The sequence below is a fragment of the Falco punctatus genome (genome assembly GCF_963210335.1).
Source record: "Falco punctatus genome assembly, chromosome: 2".
Lineage (NCBI taxonomy): Eukaryota > Metazoa > Chordata > Aves > Falconiformes > Falconidae > Falco > Falco punctatus.
In genome coordinates, this window is record NC_137581.1 from 4,493,354 (window position 1) to 4,509,065 (window position 15,712).

At 45.9% G+C, this 15,712-nt stretch overlaps 1 protein-coding gene across 12 annotated transcripts in view; it reads right to left on the minus strand.

Moving 5' to 3' along the window:
• Positions 1-881: 881 nt before the first annotated feature.
• The window catches only part of PAK1 (p21 (RAC1) activated kinase 1), a 73,515-nt gene continuing 58,684 nt past the window's right edge, over positions 882-15,712 (minus strand). For all 12 annotated transcript variants that reach the window (XM_080374806.1, XM_080374808.1, XM_080374812.1 and 9 more), the window contains 6 exons: positions 13,909-14,021; positions 8,062-8,179; positions 7,504-7,603; positions 5,495-5,691; positions 3,882-4,019; positions 882-2,096 (listed from right to left, as the gene is read on the minus strand). In XM_080374806.1, the coding sequence (XP_080230932.1) occupies positions 2,010-2,096; positions 3,882-4,019; positions 5,495-5,691; positions 7,504-7,603; positions 8,062-8,179; positions 13,909-14,021 (753 nt within the window). In that variant the 3' untranslated portion in view covers positions 882-2,009. The remainder of the gene's footprint in view (positions 2,097-3,881; positions 4,020-5,494; positions 5,692-7,503; positions 7,604-8,061; positions 8,180-13,908; positions 14,022-15,712) is intronic.

A 15,712-nucleotide genomic window follows, 5' to 3' on the forward strand; every position in this document is an offset into this window, starting at 1 on the left:
TGTAAGACCAGAGCCATATGAGATTTTAGATCAAGTGAGATCTAGCCCCTAATTCCTTTCTTCCCATGTAGGCCACCTTGAGTCTTCAAGGAAATACAAAACCCTTATTAAAGGAATTATTCAAGTGTAGTGGCCTCCCATTTTGAGATCTCCACCTAAACTCCAAGCAGAGGAGCTCATAAACAGATCGTATCCCTCTCCAGGCTGGCAGCTTTACTGCTTTGCCCAAGGAATTCGCCCTTGGGTACAATCTTTGCAAGGGGGAACTCTTGAATATTGCAGATGAAATATACATACACAAAGGGAAAGAGGCTGCAGATTTTGGCAATGGACTTCAGCTTTGTGTCGAACAGTGACCCTCCTTGGAGCACAAAGGACGGGAGAAGGCACCACAGAAGCAAAAGACCTCACAAACTCTATCTACACCCAGCAAAACTACTGTAAGAGCTGTCACGTATTGTGGAGCAAATAGGAAAAATATATTTGAATTATTTGAATTACAACCCAGGTGGAGGAAGAAAAGGGCTGAGCCAGCAGCAGGTCTCAGCAAGAAGCAGGAATGAGTTTCTGCGCAACACAAGCGCTTTGGCGAGAGATGAGAGGTTATTCCAGAATGGGTTTAAACTTGCCCCATAAATGACCAAAGCAGTACAGAGAAAGCAGCTCCCTCAGCTACAATACAGATCATTTATCAATTTTCTCTACGTGTAAAGCTACTCCCTTGAGAACCACTTGCTGTCCCAAAGGACTAGAGAAGATGGGGTAAGAGTTATATCACTTCATCCAACACATTCAAGCACCCGGTGATGATATGGGCAATAATCCCATCAGACAGACTTGATTGGTGACAGTGAATTCTCCAATCCTCCCTCAGCCCCAAGTTAAGAAACGCAGCAGTCATTTTATTAAAAATCAGTATACAGTTGAACATAAGCCCAGTGTTTACAACCAATCCCTCTAGTAGTTCCAGGTTTCCTGTTGTTTTACAGACTATTAGCAACCAAAGGAATCAGTAGCATAAAGAAACCACTACCATTTAAAAAAAAAAATTAATGTCCCCACGTCTCCAAAAAGAAAGCAGCATCCATGATCAGTTTGTTTTCCATTGGACTTGCTCTAAGAAACAGAGTTTTCAACATCACTTTGCAGGCAAATCTTATCTTTATAATAGTAATTTTGCTCTGTTTGCTTTATCATACAGGGCAAGGGTCTCCAAGATGCCCCACAGCGCTGATAAAATAACCCTCACAAGCTCTGTCAGTCAATTTTTCTTGTTATTTACCTTCTAGAACATCAGAAATGTTTGAGATTTAACTAGTCGAGTTGAAACTAAAGGGGTGGGGGGGCCCCAATTCACACAATTTGGCAAAAAAGATCATCCATGAATTAAGTTCTTCAATGGCTGCAGGAAGCACATGGAGGCTTTCTCCACGTTCCCTCGAAGCACCCAGCAGGGCTGTAGGAAGGATGTGTGTCCATGCCCCCATTCCCCTTTCAGTTGTTACAGCTGTTCACATTTCTGCTGCCTGCTTCCTTTCCTGCTCAAGACATCCAAAGCACAGAGCAGCCTCAGTGGTGTAATAGCAGCTTGGCAGAAGCAGGAGAAGTCCAGCCAGCAAAAGATTTAATTTATTAAGATAAACATGGTCTAAGGCTCCATATTATTTTTAAAAATCAACACAGTAAGAAATATGAAAACAAACTGGCTCTGCTACGTGTGGGTCAGGTTCAGATGTTCTCAGGCAGATCTTCTGAACCATACAAAATACTCGTCCCCTCTCACCCCCATGACAAGGATGGAAAGACAGTTCACTACGCAAGATCAGCAGTGTCCCTGTTGCGTGCCCTTCCACATTCAGTGAACAACACCTCTGCCACCCTTCAGGGCAGATCAGAGTTTAGCGAACAGCCCTGTGAAGAAGGAGCAGATGGGGACAGGGGCAGGTAATTCAGTCTCTGAAATGAACATCTAAAAGTCTTGACACGATGACTGTGTTGACTCCACCACTTTAATGGTTGTTCTTGGCTGCCTCTTTAGCTGCAATGATCAGAGGAGTGAGGCTAGACAGAGGCTTTGCAATTTTCAGGAACTGGTGCTAGGAAAAAGAAAAAAGAAAAAGGGTTAGATTTTTCAGAACATGACCCAAAAGTCTGGCAGCTATTCAAAATGCTGACACCTAGACCCATACGAAGTCCAACGACCCACTCTAATCTCTGAACAGGTGAAAACAAAAGGTCTGTTACCACCACAAACTTTAGGGGTTCACCCAAAGCGATGAGCAGATTTGCATCCAACACATGCTAAATTCTCCAGTTTTGTACATGTTCAAGACCAAGCAAAACTCAGAGAATTCCTCTGCGGAATCATAAAGTCTTGCAAAACCTATGGTGAAATTCTGTGTGGAAGGAAGGTGTACTAAAAACAACCTGTGCGGTTCAAACACAAGGCAGAGGGCTTCCTGCAGGCATCGCCTGTCATTCTCTCTTCCCTGTAATCACAGGTCTGGTGAAAGCATTACCTTGGCCTTCTAGGGATACTAGAAATTTGTAAAGCAGCTGGAATTTAGGAGAGCAGCACAGAGATTGCAACACAGAACCACTCAGTCAGTCGCCTGTACAAGGTGCTCCGTTAAGTAAAACAATATTGATTATCAATACAGCTCTCCTGAGAGCGAAGGCATGTAGGGCAAGTCCACAAGCTGTTCTGAAAACAAAAAGCAACTATATCCCATTGGACTTCTGAGCGTCAGAAAGAATCGATCACCCAAGGCAACAAGTTTCAGAGATGGAAAGAGACATTAAAAAAAAAAAAAAAAGAAAAGAAAAAAAATCAGGGGCTACAAGGTAGTTAAAACCAGGCAGAAACGTCACAGTCAAAATGTTCTCCTGCTCCAAGGAACAGAACATTACTGCTCTGATATTTTGGGGCTGGAAAGTCCAGGAAAAAAGTGATCTTTCAACCACTGCCACTCTGCCAGTGATTCATGCTGCATTACAGTCTCAGAAGGCAGCGTCTGAAGGCATCCAAAACTGAACCCATAGACTAACTAGGGGAAAGAAAGGAAAACAAAAATGGGTACTGTCTCACAGTTGAGGTCTGAGCGCCCCAATCACAGATTTATTTTACAAAGAGGTACATTTTGCACTCCCATGGCAAATCCGACAGAAGGAACACACAAACCACTCTCATCCCTGTTGGTAAAAAGCCTGGCAGACTGGCCCTCCTCTTTCACCAGCAGTTCAGACTACAACACCAGGTTTTCAGTGAAATAACTAATGATAGTGTGATGAGGCGCTGGCCCAGGCTGCCCAGAGCAGCTGTGGGTGCCCCATCCCTGGCAGGGCTCAAGGCCAGGCTGGACGGGGCTGGGAGCAGCCTGGGCTGGGGGGAGGGGGCCCTACTCCGGTTAATGCAAGGCATGCATATTCCAAAGAGTTTTGTGATCCCTCCACCAGAAGGGAGACACCCAGAGCTAGATAGCTAGAAGTCCTCCTGCTGTCCAAATTGGAACAAGCACAGCAAGCCCATGACAACACATGCAGATGTCACGGCCAGCTGTGTGATGAAGCTGGAATTAAGCCACAGAAATTAAAGGGCTCAGCATTTGGCAGGCCTGGGGCACAGCTATGATTTGAGGAACAGTGCACAGCTGCTGCTAATAGGAAGTACAGCACAAAAAAGGAGTAGTCTGTTAACACTTTATTAATAGGTTTAGGTTTTGGGGTTGTTTTTTGTTTTGTTTTCTGGCAGGTTACCTTAGCTGTGCTTCTGCCTTCAGCTGATCCAGTATTTTAAAACCCCAAACAAGATGATGCCATAAGCCTGGTTTCGCTCCGGATTGCACGATTACATTGATTCAGCCCTGTTCCCCATCACCTACCTGTAGCAGCTCTTTCGCAGAACCTCTCTTTTCCACGTCCATTTCAAGACAGCGATTTAAGAAGTCTCGGAATATGGATGAAAGCTTTTCTGGATTCTGCAGTTCTGGGGTCCCATTAGTAGCAATGAGATACAGAGCCTAAAGCAAAAACAAGCACCAAAGGAATGGGAGGTTAAGGAGGTTAGATTCCGTCTCTGGATTGCAGACACCCATTTCCCCTTCCCACAGTTCAATGGGGAGGAAAAACCCCCACCTTATCAGGGTGGCTAATCAATGCTTAAGTTTCAGCAAACAGAATAGCTGCTAGCTCTGGTTTTAGGTGGACGGGATCCAATCCTTTATTGTTTTGCCCTCGTAATCTGGGTTTGGATCCTGCAGCCCTCTCAAGGGACTAGGAGGACAAAAACAACATTCCAGACCATGTTTACATAGGGAAGTTAACTGGCATGACTCTACCAGTGCTAGACTATGCAATGACTATATCCTCACGGGAAGGTACCCCTGAATAAATAGGAGATAATTTTTCTCTTGGTACTTTGAGTGCACAAGGCCTAAGAAGTGAATACAAGACACAGTTGGCTCCTTACAAAAGGAGTCCAGCAGACCCTCAAGCATTTTAACATCTTGCAGAAACAAGCAGATGTGCTACCACTTGGCGGATTAAGCATTCACAAACACACCCTCTCTGAGAATCAAGGAATTCAGAACTCATCCACTTCAGGATTTCATGCAAGAAACATCCTGGATGGATTTTCAAAGGAAACAGAAATCTGTCAGAGACTTGTTAATATACAAGCCCTTTGAGCAAATCACTCGGCACATCCCATGGGAGCAGTACAATAGCCTGGGAATTGGCACAAGTGGAGTTAAATGAGGCCAAAGCACTGTTACTTAGCCATCCTCATTTTATCCGGACACCCAGTTTCTTTCCTTTCACTCTTCTTTGCTGCTGCTCTTCTCTCCCAAAAATCACTTCCAGTGCAAGAGATGGAGACAAGAGTTAAACAGAATTTTTCTAGATCCCCTCATCCTGTGCAGCTGCAGGAGAAGCCATAAACCTGGCTTATATGAAGAGCAGTTACCTCCCTACAAACTGACAGCACCTCCCCTTCCATTAGAAACTGAACAAGGACATCAGGAGGCTTAAGCCCCGTCTAAAGGCTTATTAAGCTTGTAGCTTTATTTGAGCATGCAAGCAGGAACAACCCGCCAGCAGCAAAAAGCTCCATTTTATAGAACAGTAACGTCATATTTTGAATGTAAAGAGAACCCTTCCCCACTCATAGGGCCCAAGGATTCAAAGTGTCAGCTGCTTTGGTGCCATCAGGTACTCTGCCTCTATCAGCACCTCCAGGAAGTGGGAAATCCTGAGTGTGCAAGATCTACCTCATCAGAGCTGACCAGAGGGTCTGCACGGGAAGAATCCACGTCTCTGCTACCCAGAGCAAACTATGGCTTTTAACTAAAACTATCTCAGTCTTCTCACTATGACATCTAATGGGATACAGGGCTGTAGGTGGTGAAACCACACTGGAGGATTCACCTGCCTCCTTGAGAGCCCAGTTTCACCAGCATGCTTAGCGAAGATCTAAGGGCAAAAGAGAGTTGCTTACTCTCAGGGGGTTCTCGTTGAGGTAGGGGGGCTCTCCTTCGATCATCTCGATGGCCATTATCCCCAGCGACCAGATATCCACTTTGGGCCCGTATGCTTTCCGCGTCACCACTTCAGGTGCCATCCAGTATGGGGTCCCCACCATGGTGCTGCGTTTGCTCTGCTCAGGAGTGATCTGAGCACAGAAGCCAAAGTCAGCTGGAAAAGTAAAGAGGAGCAGGGGGGGAGAAACAGACACAGAAATCAGCAAGTTTCTCCAAAACCAGTGCTTACTGATGCCAGAGCTGTAGTATACGTTACCCTGCTGCACCACCTGGTGCATTGCTGCTGCAGCTGTGAAAGGAGTGGTTTTGTGGCTAGCACAGAAGACAACAGTGTTGAGAGGCAAGTTTCTAAATTTGACTCACTGAGGCCATGAGGACGACAGAGTTGCCGCCTTGTCTATGTGGATGATGGGGATCAGTAAATAACCGTATATGGATGCTGAGACACTTGACCGCGTTTGCAGCATTATGCAGGTGTAATACACTGTGTAATGGATGGTCTAAAGACTATTCCTCCTGGGCATGTGAAAACAGAAATTAATGCATAGTCTGATCTAGATGCACCCCTCAACCCACATACTGTATTGTCTGGTGATATTTTCAGTCCCAGAGATGCTACTTCCCCAGGAAATACATCATCGCTCAAACAGGGTCTCCTTTATAGAGCAAACTGCAGTCAGAATAAATCTACAGTACCTACTTTTATACTGACTATTTTCTTTCAGTAAACAAAAAGATGGAGAGACTTCATACAAAGAACGCTGGGTCCTGTGTCTTATTTGCATTTGACATACCAAAAGAAAACTAACTCTGTTCTTGTGAGCCCAGCAGAATCAACACAGCGAGATGCACTGCCCATCCTGACCCCCGATGGCACCACGGATCTAATTTCAGGCACAATGATGAAAATTAAACTGATCCCTAGCTGAGTTTTCATCAAGGGCAACAACCAGGAAAGGGACATATGGTTCATAAACAGATCAAGTTTCCAGCAGAGCCCATAAGCAGCTCAGGTCCAGAAGGTTACTGCATCATATCCACAGGGACTTCTCTAACTTTAAACTGCAGTCCGGAACCTGCATACTGTGCTCAGAGAAGTTATTTGATAAGAACAGAGCACTTTGGCCCCAATCAGCTATACAGCACTAACACTCCAGAGATCTGACCGTACCAAAGTACGGCGTTAGTCTAAAAAGCAATCATGTGCAACAAACCCCCACCTTCTTACTCAGCATATCTGCACTGTGTGAATTTTGAGTCATATCTGCTGTCACTGCTGACAAAAATAGATTTATTTATGCCTGTTGGGTGCTAGCCAGCAGAACTGAGAGGAAGAGAAAGGGAGCACAATTCCGTTAAAGCTATAGATGGAAGATAATCGTTCACTGGTTTCCAGACTTATCTCGGCATGGGCAACAAGCAGCACAACAGCTACCTTAGCACCGGAGGAGCAGAACAGTCTCAGGGTCTTCATTACTGGTGATAACACAAGGAGGAAACAACATTTAGAGTCCAGCCTGGGCTGGCATTGTAAGATAATGTTTTTTCTAGTTACATAGTTTTCAATTCTCCCTCCGCTTTCCCTGCCTCACGAGTACCTGCAGTATTTTCCAGACTGAAGAGACTGCTCACAAATGAAGACTTCTGGCCCTACACCTTCAAACCCAGCTTTCTAGACTGGAGTAGCATTAAAATACTGTTATTTTAGTCCAAAAAAACAGATGGCCCAAAGCTAAATGAACCCCAAACCTCAATTTGAGTCTGGTATCAGTTCACAAGGATTCATGCTTGCCAATCTCCATTAAAACCAATGCCACAAAAATAACTACAGGAGCATTTCTACAGCCTCTTCACAGCCACAGCATCAAGCATCTCAAAACACCCATATCAATCCAGGCCTGGTCCAGAGCAGATAACAGGCCCAGGCTGATAACTCAAGTCATCACCAGCAATGTTCCTTGCATACTTAGTTTGACAGAGCCATCCATTCCCAGCAGGATGTTGTCACTCTTGATGTCTCTGTGAATAACTTGGTTTGAATGGAGAAATTCCAGAGCTTGAAGACACTGAAAAAAAAAAAAGATGGGAGATATTCTTACTGTGCATGAAATTATTCACCAGTTACAATTAGCCAACCAACAGACTTTTAACAACTTGCATTTTGAGCAGCAAGGGGTTAGTGCCTTAGAGTCTTTCATATATTCAGTATGTGCAGGGCTACAGAGATGGCCCGCTGGGATCTGCGGGTCCTAGGAGGTCCCAAAAGACCTGGAGGATAGGCATAACCGAGGGGATTCTGACCCCAATTTGCACCCTGGTCCTCCCTCTAGGACAAAATATATTAGGCTTGCATCAGGACTGTACGCTGCAACCTCCCAGAGGACATCCATCCTCTGAATGACTGCTGCATTACAGAAGCTGGACACAGCTGTTCCTGTGGAACCAGTGACGGGTCATGGAAACCCCATGTCCCCTTCCCAACCTTCCCAATCACAGCTCCCCCCAAGCACCAGCAGAGCTCTACCTCTCGGCACACAGCTGCAATTTGTCCTTCGTCCATGCAGGTCTCTGTCACAACATCTGTTAGGGAGCCTCCTGCCAAGTACTCCATGACCACCCAGAGCTCTTCTCCTACAAGGTAACTGAAGAGCCACAATCAGATTTTAAAAGCGGCAAATATGAGCATCACACTGTTTACCCAGCCAAAATCCACGGGGGTTTAAAGCTGTCTTTTAAAGCTGAAACCATGAGGCTTGAGTAGTGTACTTAACAGCACTGGGGCACCAGGTACTCGTGCTGCTTTCTGCACACAGGAGGATCTGATCACAACCTGAATGAGCGGAGAAGGGTGAGTGCCGAAAGTCAAGGAGAGAGGTAACGGGAGAGCAGGGTAGAAGTTTCCTGGCTGTAAAAGCAAGGCTGAATTTTTCTGCCATGGAAAGGGCCCAGACTAAGATGGAGACCCCACCTTACAACTGCTGCCGCTGGGAGAGAAGGGGAAGAGCAACTAGTCAGGGATGGGGTACAAGCGTGCAGCCCTGACATCTGGCACACAGCGTGGCTTTTGAGGGCTCTGGCATCAGAAGAGGCGGCTGGGGGCTGCTTTGTTACTACTGGTGTCCTGTTGTCCCAAGCAAGTGCCTACTTTGCCTGAGGCCAGGGGCAAGTGTCGGTGACACAATGGATGGCTGCCTGTGAACAACTAGGAACACTATTTTTTTTATTTTTTTTTTTTTAAGCATCATGCATTTGAAGCTCACCTCAATCTGTTTAACGCTACCAAATTAGCCTGAGATTTTGTCTGGAAAATTCAGAACTATTCAAAAGGGCAAAATGTGATCATCATGCTGGATGCAGTGGTAATTCTAAAGACTTAGAATAAAAAGAGGAAAGCCCAAAAGGGCACATCTTGTCTGGTAAGACCCATAGGAAGATGGGAAGGAGACAGCTGAGGTGAGGGTGAGTTCTCTCAGCCATTTGGGACATTATTCTCAGCTAGGAGTGTGTGTACTCATGTCAAAGTAGGAGACCTGGGATGAAGACTACAGCATTAACTCATTTGAAAAAAAAAAAACCAAAACAACAAACCCAAACCACCCACCACTTCTGCCTTTTTGGGCCCACCTGGAAAAACATCAACACAATCTTCCATGACAGACACATCAGGATGACACAATCCCAAAGGAAGGAATCATCAGCTTGTAAACTTGAAAACCCACCTTCTCAGCATATCCTCCCATTTATAAAGTGAGTGGACAAACGAGTCAAGAGACAGGGCAGAGGATCTAATGAAAAGCTTCTGCTGGCATTAGAGTTCATCAAGCAGGTGTTTGCTTTGCTCTGAAACACAGATCCTACTGAAAAATAATGAATTTGCTAGCGGCCAAAGGCAGAAAGCAGGGCAGGTTCTGGGGAACAATTAGCTAGAAAGCAACAGTGAAGGAGAAAGAAGTTATTAAGCCCAACTTGGCATGGAAAGCAGACAGAGATGTGTGAGACATCACAGGAGTAGGCATGGGGTGGGCTTTGGCCCCCACAGGGCACACCGACAACACCCAGCTGATAAAAAACCTCCCCAAAAGTGAGAATCGTCTGGGCTCCACCTGTATGACAGAAGCGTTGGTTATGGAGAGCTTTTAACAGCAGAGACAAAGATGGTATCTCGGTTTGGTGACACTGAAGACCACACAAGGAGAGAAGAGTGGGGAGTTTCCTTCAGGACACAGAGCCCAAAGGCGCAGGGCTACGCTCCCAGAGCCGACAGGTCTCCAGCTCCACTATGGAACAGAAGGAGATGCACAGGCGGTCCTTCCCCCTGGCATCACAGACCCCAGCAAAAGCAGTATCACCTGCACAGCAGCCCCTTGGAGAGAGGGAGGAGCAGCAGAACTGCTTTCAGAGTCAACTCTGTGGATCATCTGCCTTCTAATAACGGGCTCTGAAAGCTGCTCCATCCAACACCCTTCCTTCTTGCCCCAAAGCTGTTGCTACTTCTTCATCACTTCTGCCAGGCTCTCTCCAGATTTTACCAGTCACCGTGGACATCACACCACTTCCCTTCATTGCCGGCAGCACCCTCTGCCACCCACATCCACTTGACTCTAAGGATGGGGGCAGAATGGGCTCCACTGCTCCGGCACAACAATCTCAGGTGGCACATGCTGGGAGCAAGCTGGTATCTCTCCACAGCCAAAAGGGATGGAGAGAGCCAAGAACCACACTGTGAACCAAAGCTGTGCCACGAGCAGCCAAAGGCATGTGCCAAGCCCCAGACACCTCAATAATTGATAGATTTGACATAACACGCAGGGAGGTAGAATTAACGGTGGCTCCCTGCCAACTGCCACCAGACAAATGTCATTTCAGAAGACAGGGTGGTACCGTCTCAGGGATCTTTTCGCTCTCTTGCTGCAGCAGATGTCTATTTTAGTCACTGAGCTGCCTACTGGAGGTGTGACTCAAAACCATGTTCTCAGCAGTTCTGGAGATACCACCAGGAAGTCCATACGTCTACGTGCTGCTTTCCATATGATGTCAGGCATAGTACGGTGTTGCACCTTCTCACCTACAGCCACCTTCCAAAACAAGGCTGGCAGTAAAAACAAGCTGATGGAAGTCTTTGAGGAAGAAGAAACTGATCCACAGCTTCTTCTCTTCATTCACCTGCAAGAGCAGGTAATGTCTGCTCCTGTAAGGTGTTCCTCAGCTCCCACTTAGGTACCTTAGGAAGGTGTCCACCAAGCCCTTCCTATCACAAACACACACCTGTCAGTCATAGTCCTTTCTTATTGATAAACTTCATAAACTTTGGTTTTGCCCAGAAGTGCAAGATCATTCGTTACAGATTTCTGCACCAGTAACATGACTCCAACATGCAGACACAAAGTTAGCCTGGAAAGAAATCAGTGTTTTCTTGTAGCACGACTGTCACACATCTTCAGCTTTATTCACTGCCCTTGCAGCCCTAGCTGAGTTTGGGGTTGGGTGAGGGTAGCAGTGGCTACCACTTCAAGTGAGGATTTGTGGGTTTTATTAGGTTAAGGAGAGTTCTTCAGAAAGAAAGAATTCGAAGGGCAGGAGTTTGCTTCGCCTGACACTGGGCATCCGACGCCTCTGTTTAGATGGCTGAGTTTGGAAACAGGGCTCTTTAACGCAGCAGAAAGAAACTGGCACCTCCAGAAGGTAATTCAGTGCAAGTGGCTGCTTCTCTGCACAGGATACTAAATTCAGCTCCTAAGTACAGCTGAATTAGGCCACGTCACTATCTCAAATGTCACAGCACATCTTTGTGCAATGCTGGCCGCTTACACTGCAGCAGAAAAGCTGTCTTAACCACAAGCAAGTAGGCCATGCAGGTAAGAGAGGATAAAGTAAGGAAACCCTTGCACAAGAGCAGGAGCTGAGGCAAAGAGAAGCAAGACAGCTGGTTTATACCGATGACTACCTTGCAGCTCACATCAAGGACCCAGAAGGGGAAACACTGTTGAAAACAGAACCACAAAAAAGAAACCAGCTCCCACAGCAGCAGGCGCATCCTTCCTCGTAGCTCCTTCTGTGACGGCAGTAGGCAGAAGCCAGCAAGTGGCAAACAAGTATCAGATTTATGCAGCACTGAGGAAGTGAAGAGGCACATGATGCCAGGCAGGAGGGACACAGCTCCCCAGCAACAGCATCCTGCAGTGTTGTTTTATTGATATATCGATATATACCACTGAAGTGGCATAATCGACACAAGAACCCCCATGTTCATCCTAGTTGCCGCTCTGTCCATTTGCAGCACTCAAACAAAAGCTAATCCCTCTGAAAAAGATTAGTAAGAGAAAGTGGAGGACAAAAGCAGCAACTTTGGTTGCGGGAAGTTTGACCGAGACAGCAAGACGCGGGCAGCTACCCTGCAGATGGGATGTACTGGCTAGAAAGGCAACCGCATGTACTCAGGGATGCTCCTCTAATGAGAAAAACGTCTCTCAAAGTTTTGCTGAAACAAAGCCTCTAACCAGCCAGGAGAAATAAACAGTTTCAGCCCAGACACAAGTCTTAGATCTTCTTTACCACTTGTTTCATTTCACACAGGTAATATCCTTCCGCTCTTTGCCTGCCCAGCATCACTCCCCTGTGCACACACTCCCTTCCACAAAGTTTCAGGAGTGGAGTTGCTGTCCCTTCAACAAAGCAGCTCTTTACAGCTATGCGTAGGACAAATTACAAAATAAATTCAGCATCACAGCCGATGCTGCAGTATATGAGAAGTACTTTTTTTATGGACAAGACATTAAAAGCCTTTAAAGAAACCTGTTAAAGAAACAGCTGATAAGATTTTGGTATACACATAGAGCAAACAAGTGTGCAGATAGTCTCTCAGATTTCCAAAAGAGATTCTAGGTCACATCCCTCCATTGCATCTTCAAAAAAACCCAACAACAACAACAACAAAAGAGCTGCCAAGATTGAAGCCTGCAGCTCACCCTATCTAGGCACTCTTTACCCTACAATAAGCCAAACTTTCAGCTCATCAGGACTAGATTCTAACGTTCAGCACAGCAGACTGAAAATCCTGCTGCAGCTCAACTGAAACTAGCTGTATCTTTAACGTAAGGTGAATGACACGGGCTTGACACAAGGCACCCATGTTATGTCGATGGTGAATTCAAGCCACCATGCAATGCTTTTTGCCTGTTGGGCTTTCAGTATGCCCCAGATTTCAACGCTGACAGCTTGTGACTGTCTCCTGGAACTCACATAGGGGAGATGCAAGAATGTCTTGCACTTCCAAAGGCAGCTCCCTTCCCCCAAAGAAGCACATTTTACCAGTTGCTCTTTCCAAAGCAGTCAGCCTCCAAACAGCTGATGATGGTGGCACTGCTACCATCACCCTTATGTACAAGCATTAACACCGTGCAGGGAAGAGCTCTCACAGCCATGTTTGTTTGCACACCTGGGACATTTTACTGCCTTGTGCTATACTGACCAGAATTTTCACGGCTACATATGTTTATTTAAAAAATAGTTTACATGCAGCACAGCAGCCACTGTGCTGCTTGCGTTTGCTCTGTTATTGTCATAGTCCAAGGGACATCAGCTCAAGAACAAGCAGAGCAGGTCTGTACGAAGGTAAGTTGTTAGGCGCTGCTCCTGCAGTAAGGAAAAGCAGGGATTCAAGGAGCAGCTGTCCCATGTGGGTGTAACATACCCAAGGCTGAGCAGAAGTGCCACGGCACATGTATGAGCCCACAAAGCCCAGCTCCGAGCAAGGAATAACCCTGTGCCCTCTGTCTTCCGAAGAGTTATGTACTAGGTGTCCTTTCCTCCCTTATTCACACCCACAAGTAAGCAGCCTCGTTTGGTTACGTGTTGCATGTCATTCACCCTTGTCGCTGTTCTGCTACTGTGCAAAAACCCTCAGTGGATGGTCACAGGGACGAGATTACCATCACACTCTGGCAGAATGCTCCTCCGCAAGCAGAATGTCAGCATGGCTCAGCAGAAGCAGAACAATGAGGAAGAGAAAAGCAAACACAAATAACAGTTCAAATTACTTCTGTGTCTCCTCTAGTGGCAGGAAGGAAACTGTTCATTGTGTCAAATTTGGCAAAGGAGAGCGCTGAAAAACGGAGTCCCGTCAGCACGCTGCTACTAATGCCTTGGCTGCCAACATCTCTAAAGAGAGCCTATGTACCCCATTAATGCCAATTCAGACACTTGTTTCTCCTTGGATGTGGAGGGAGACCACCAAGCCACCCACCCCCCAACACTGCATTAAGCAACCCAAGGTTGTCCTATACCTGCGTTAAGCTGAAAGAGGATCTCTTAAGACAGTGACAAGGAAGTGTTTTCCAGAGTCCCTTCATGAACTCTTCAAATCACGACATACCTGTCCAAGTAGTTGACGATGTTGGGGTTTTTGTTTTCCCTCATCACAAGGATTTCATTAATAATCAGTTCTTTTTTGGGCTGCTGCTGCAAATTCATCTGTTTGATTGCAACCTGCAGTGAAGAAAGACCAAGTAAATTATTATTGCAACAGTCCCCCAGAAAGCAGCCAGTACCATGTAGATTAGTTTAGTCCCACATTCATGTGAAGTGGGAAAACACTTTTTCAGCACAGGTTGCTCAGCCATTTACTAACTCTGTGAGTTCCTGCAGCCAGTCCATTTCAACACATATTGGAAGATACTTAATGCCCAAAAGTACGAGGGGAGTTACTATATTCATACTGGACCTTTACGTCACAGTTGGATAGCAGTCTCCATCTACAGCTTCTTGGTAACAAGTAGTATGGACCCTAGTATGGACAAATATGTCAAAAACATTTTATTTCTTAAAGGAATCTTGTTCATTTTGTTTTGGATTGGATGTTTCTGGAAGTTCTTTAGTGGTTTTTTGCTGCTCCCCTGCAAATTTCTGCTTCTAGAAATCTACAGCAGGTTCGCCATGCATGGAGGGGATAAATAACGTAGCCTAAGCTTAGTACTTCAAGGTGGTAATTCTGTTTCTTTCTGTCACAGCAAGCCCTGGGGGAAAGAAGCAACAATTTTTAGATAAAAAGCTGAAAACAAGTGCATTGGATTCAGCTTTATCCCCAGACATAAGGGATATGCCCTGTTAAGGGCAACAGGGATGGATTTGCCAGTTGTAGCCCTTTGGCTTAGTAGCTTTCCGTCTGCTTCGGGATACCTGCTCAGCATGTATATATACAGAAAGCAGGAGGGTACAACATGTTTTTAACTCTTACCGGTACTTCGTGAGACCACCTGGCCCTCAGAGAAGCCTTCAGATTGGTAAGACTACTCAGCACAGCAGGAGGCAGAAACACTTCCATAGATGCTACAGCTCAACTCTTATTTGGTACAATATTTAGGCAAAGGGAATGAAAAGTAATTATATCTTTACAAAACTGCTCCTTGCAGAGAAAGAGGCCTAGGCAAATGGATCGGAGCCAGTAACTCCAGCTCACAAAAGCAAGGATTAAAAGAAACAAGCCACAGAGTGCCAATATAGACAGATACAATTAGCATTTTGGTAGTATAGCAGGGGAGACGATAGAAAAATCCCAACACATGAGAAGGCAACAACAGACAGACACTATGCTGTTTTCCCACAGTATTCACGAGGGCTGCCAAACAGCACTTAAAGAAGACAAAAACGCAAATGCCGTGCTGCTCTTTGCGCTAGACCAGAGAGGAGAAAGAAAGATGGAGAGGGAAGGCATCTGATGCAGAGAAAGAAATCCCAGGCCATTACTGAACAAGCTCCAAAGAGGCTCCTGTACCTCCTCACTCCTGTTCAGAGGTAGGTCCACGCACATACAGGGGTATTTTCCCTTTCTAAGACTGTCCCATGCATTAGGATACAAAATAAACAGCTGCGGTTATACTGGAGCCATCATCAGTGAAAAGCTTCCTAACCCTGGGAGCTGCCCAAGGGGTTATAGTGCAAAATAAAGGAGTTTCCCTCCAGTGCTTCCAAACTGTGTTGCCGTTCACCGAGCTCCTGAGGTGCAAGGATTGGTAGCAGCACAGTTCACAGAAAGGAACATGCCAACAGCATGCCTAGGTTACAGCAATCCCAAGTGCAAATTTAAAAAACCAAGGCCTGATCACACTAGTGTAATGGGAATGATTTAAAAGTCTGTTGTAATAAAGTGTTCAAATATTCACAGGGGAGTCCCTGAAGTG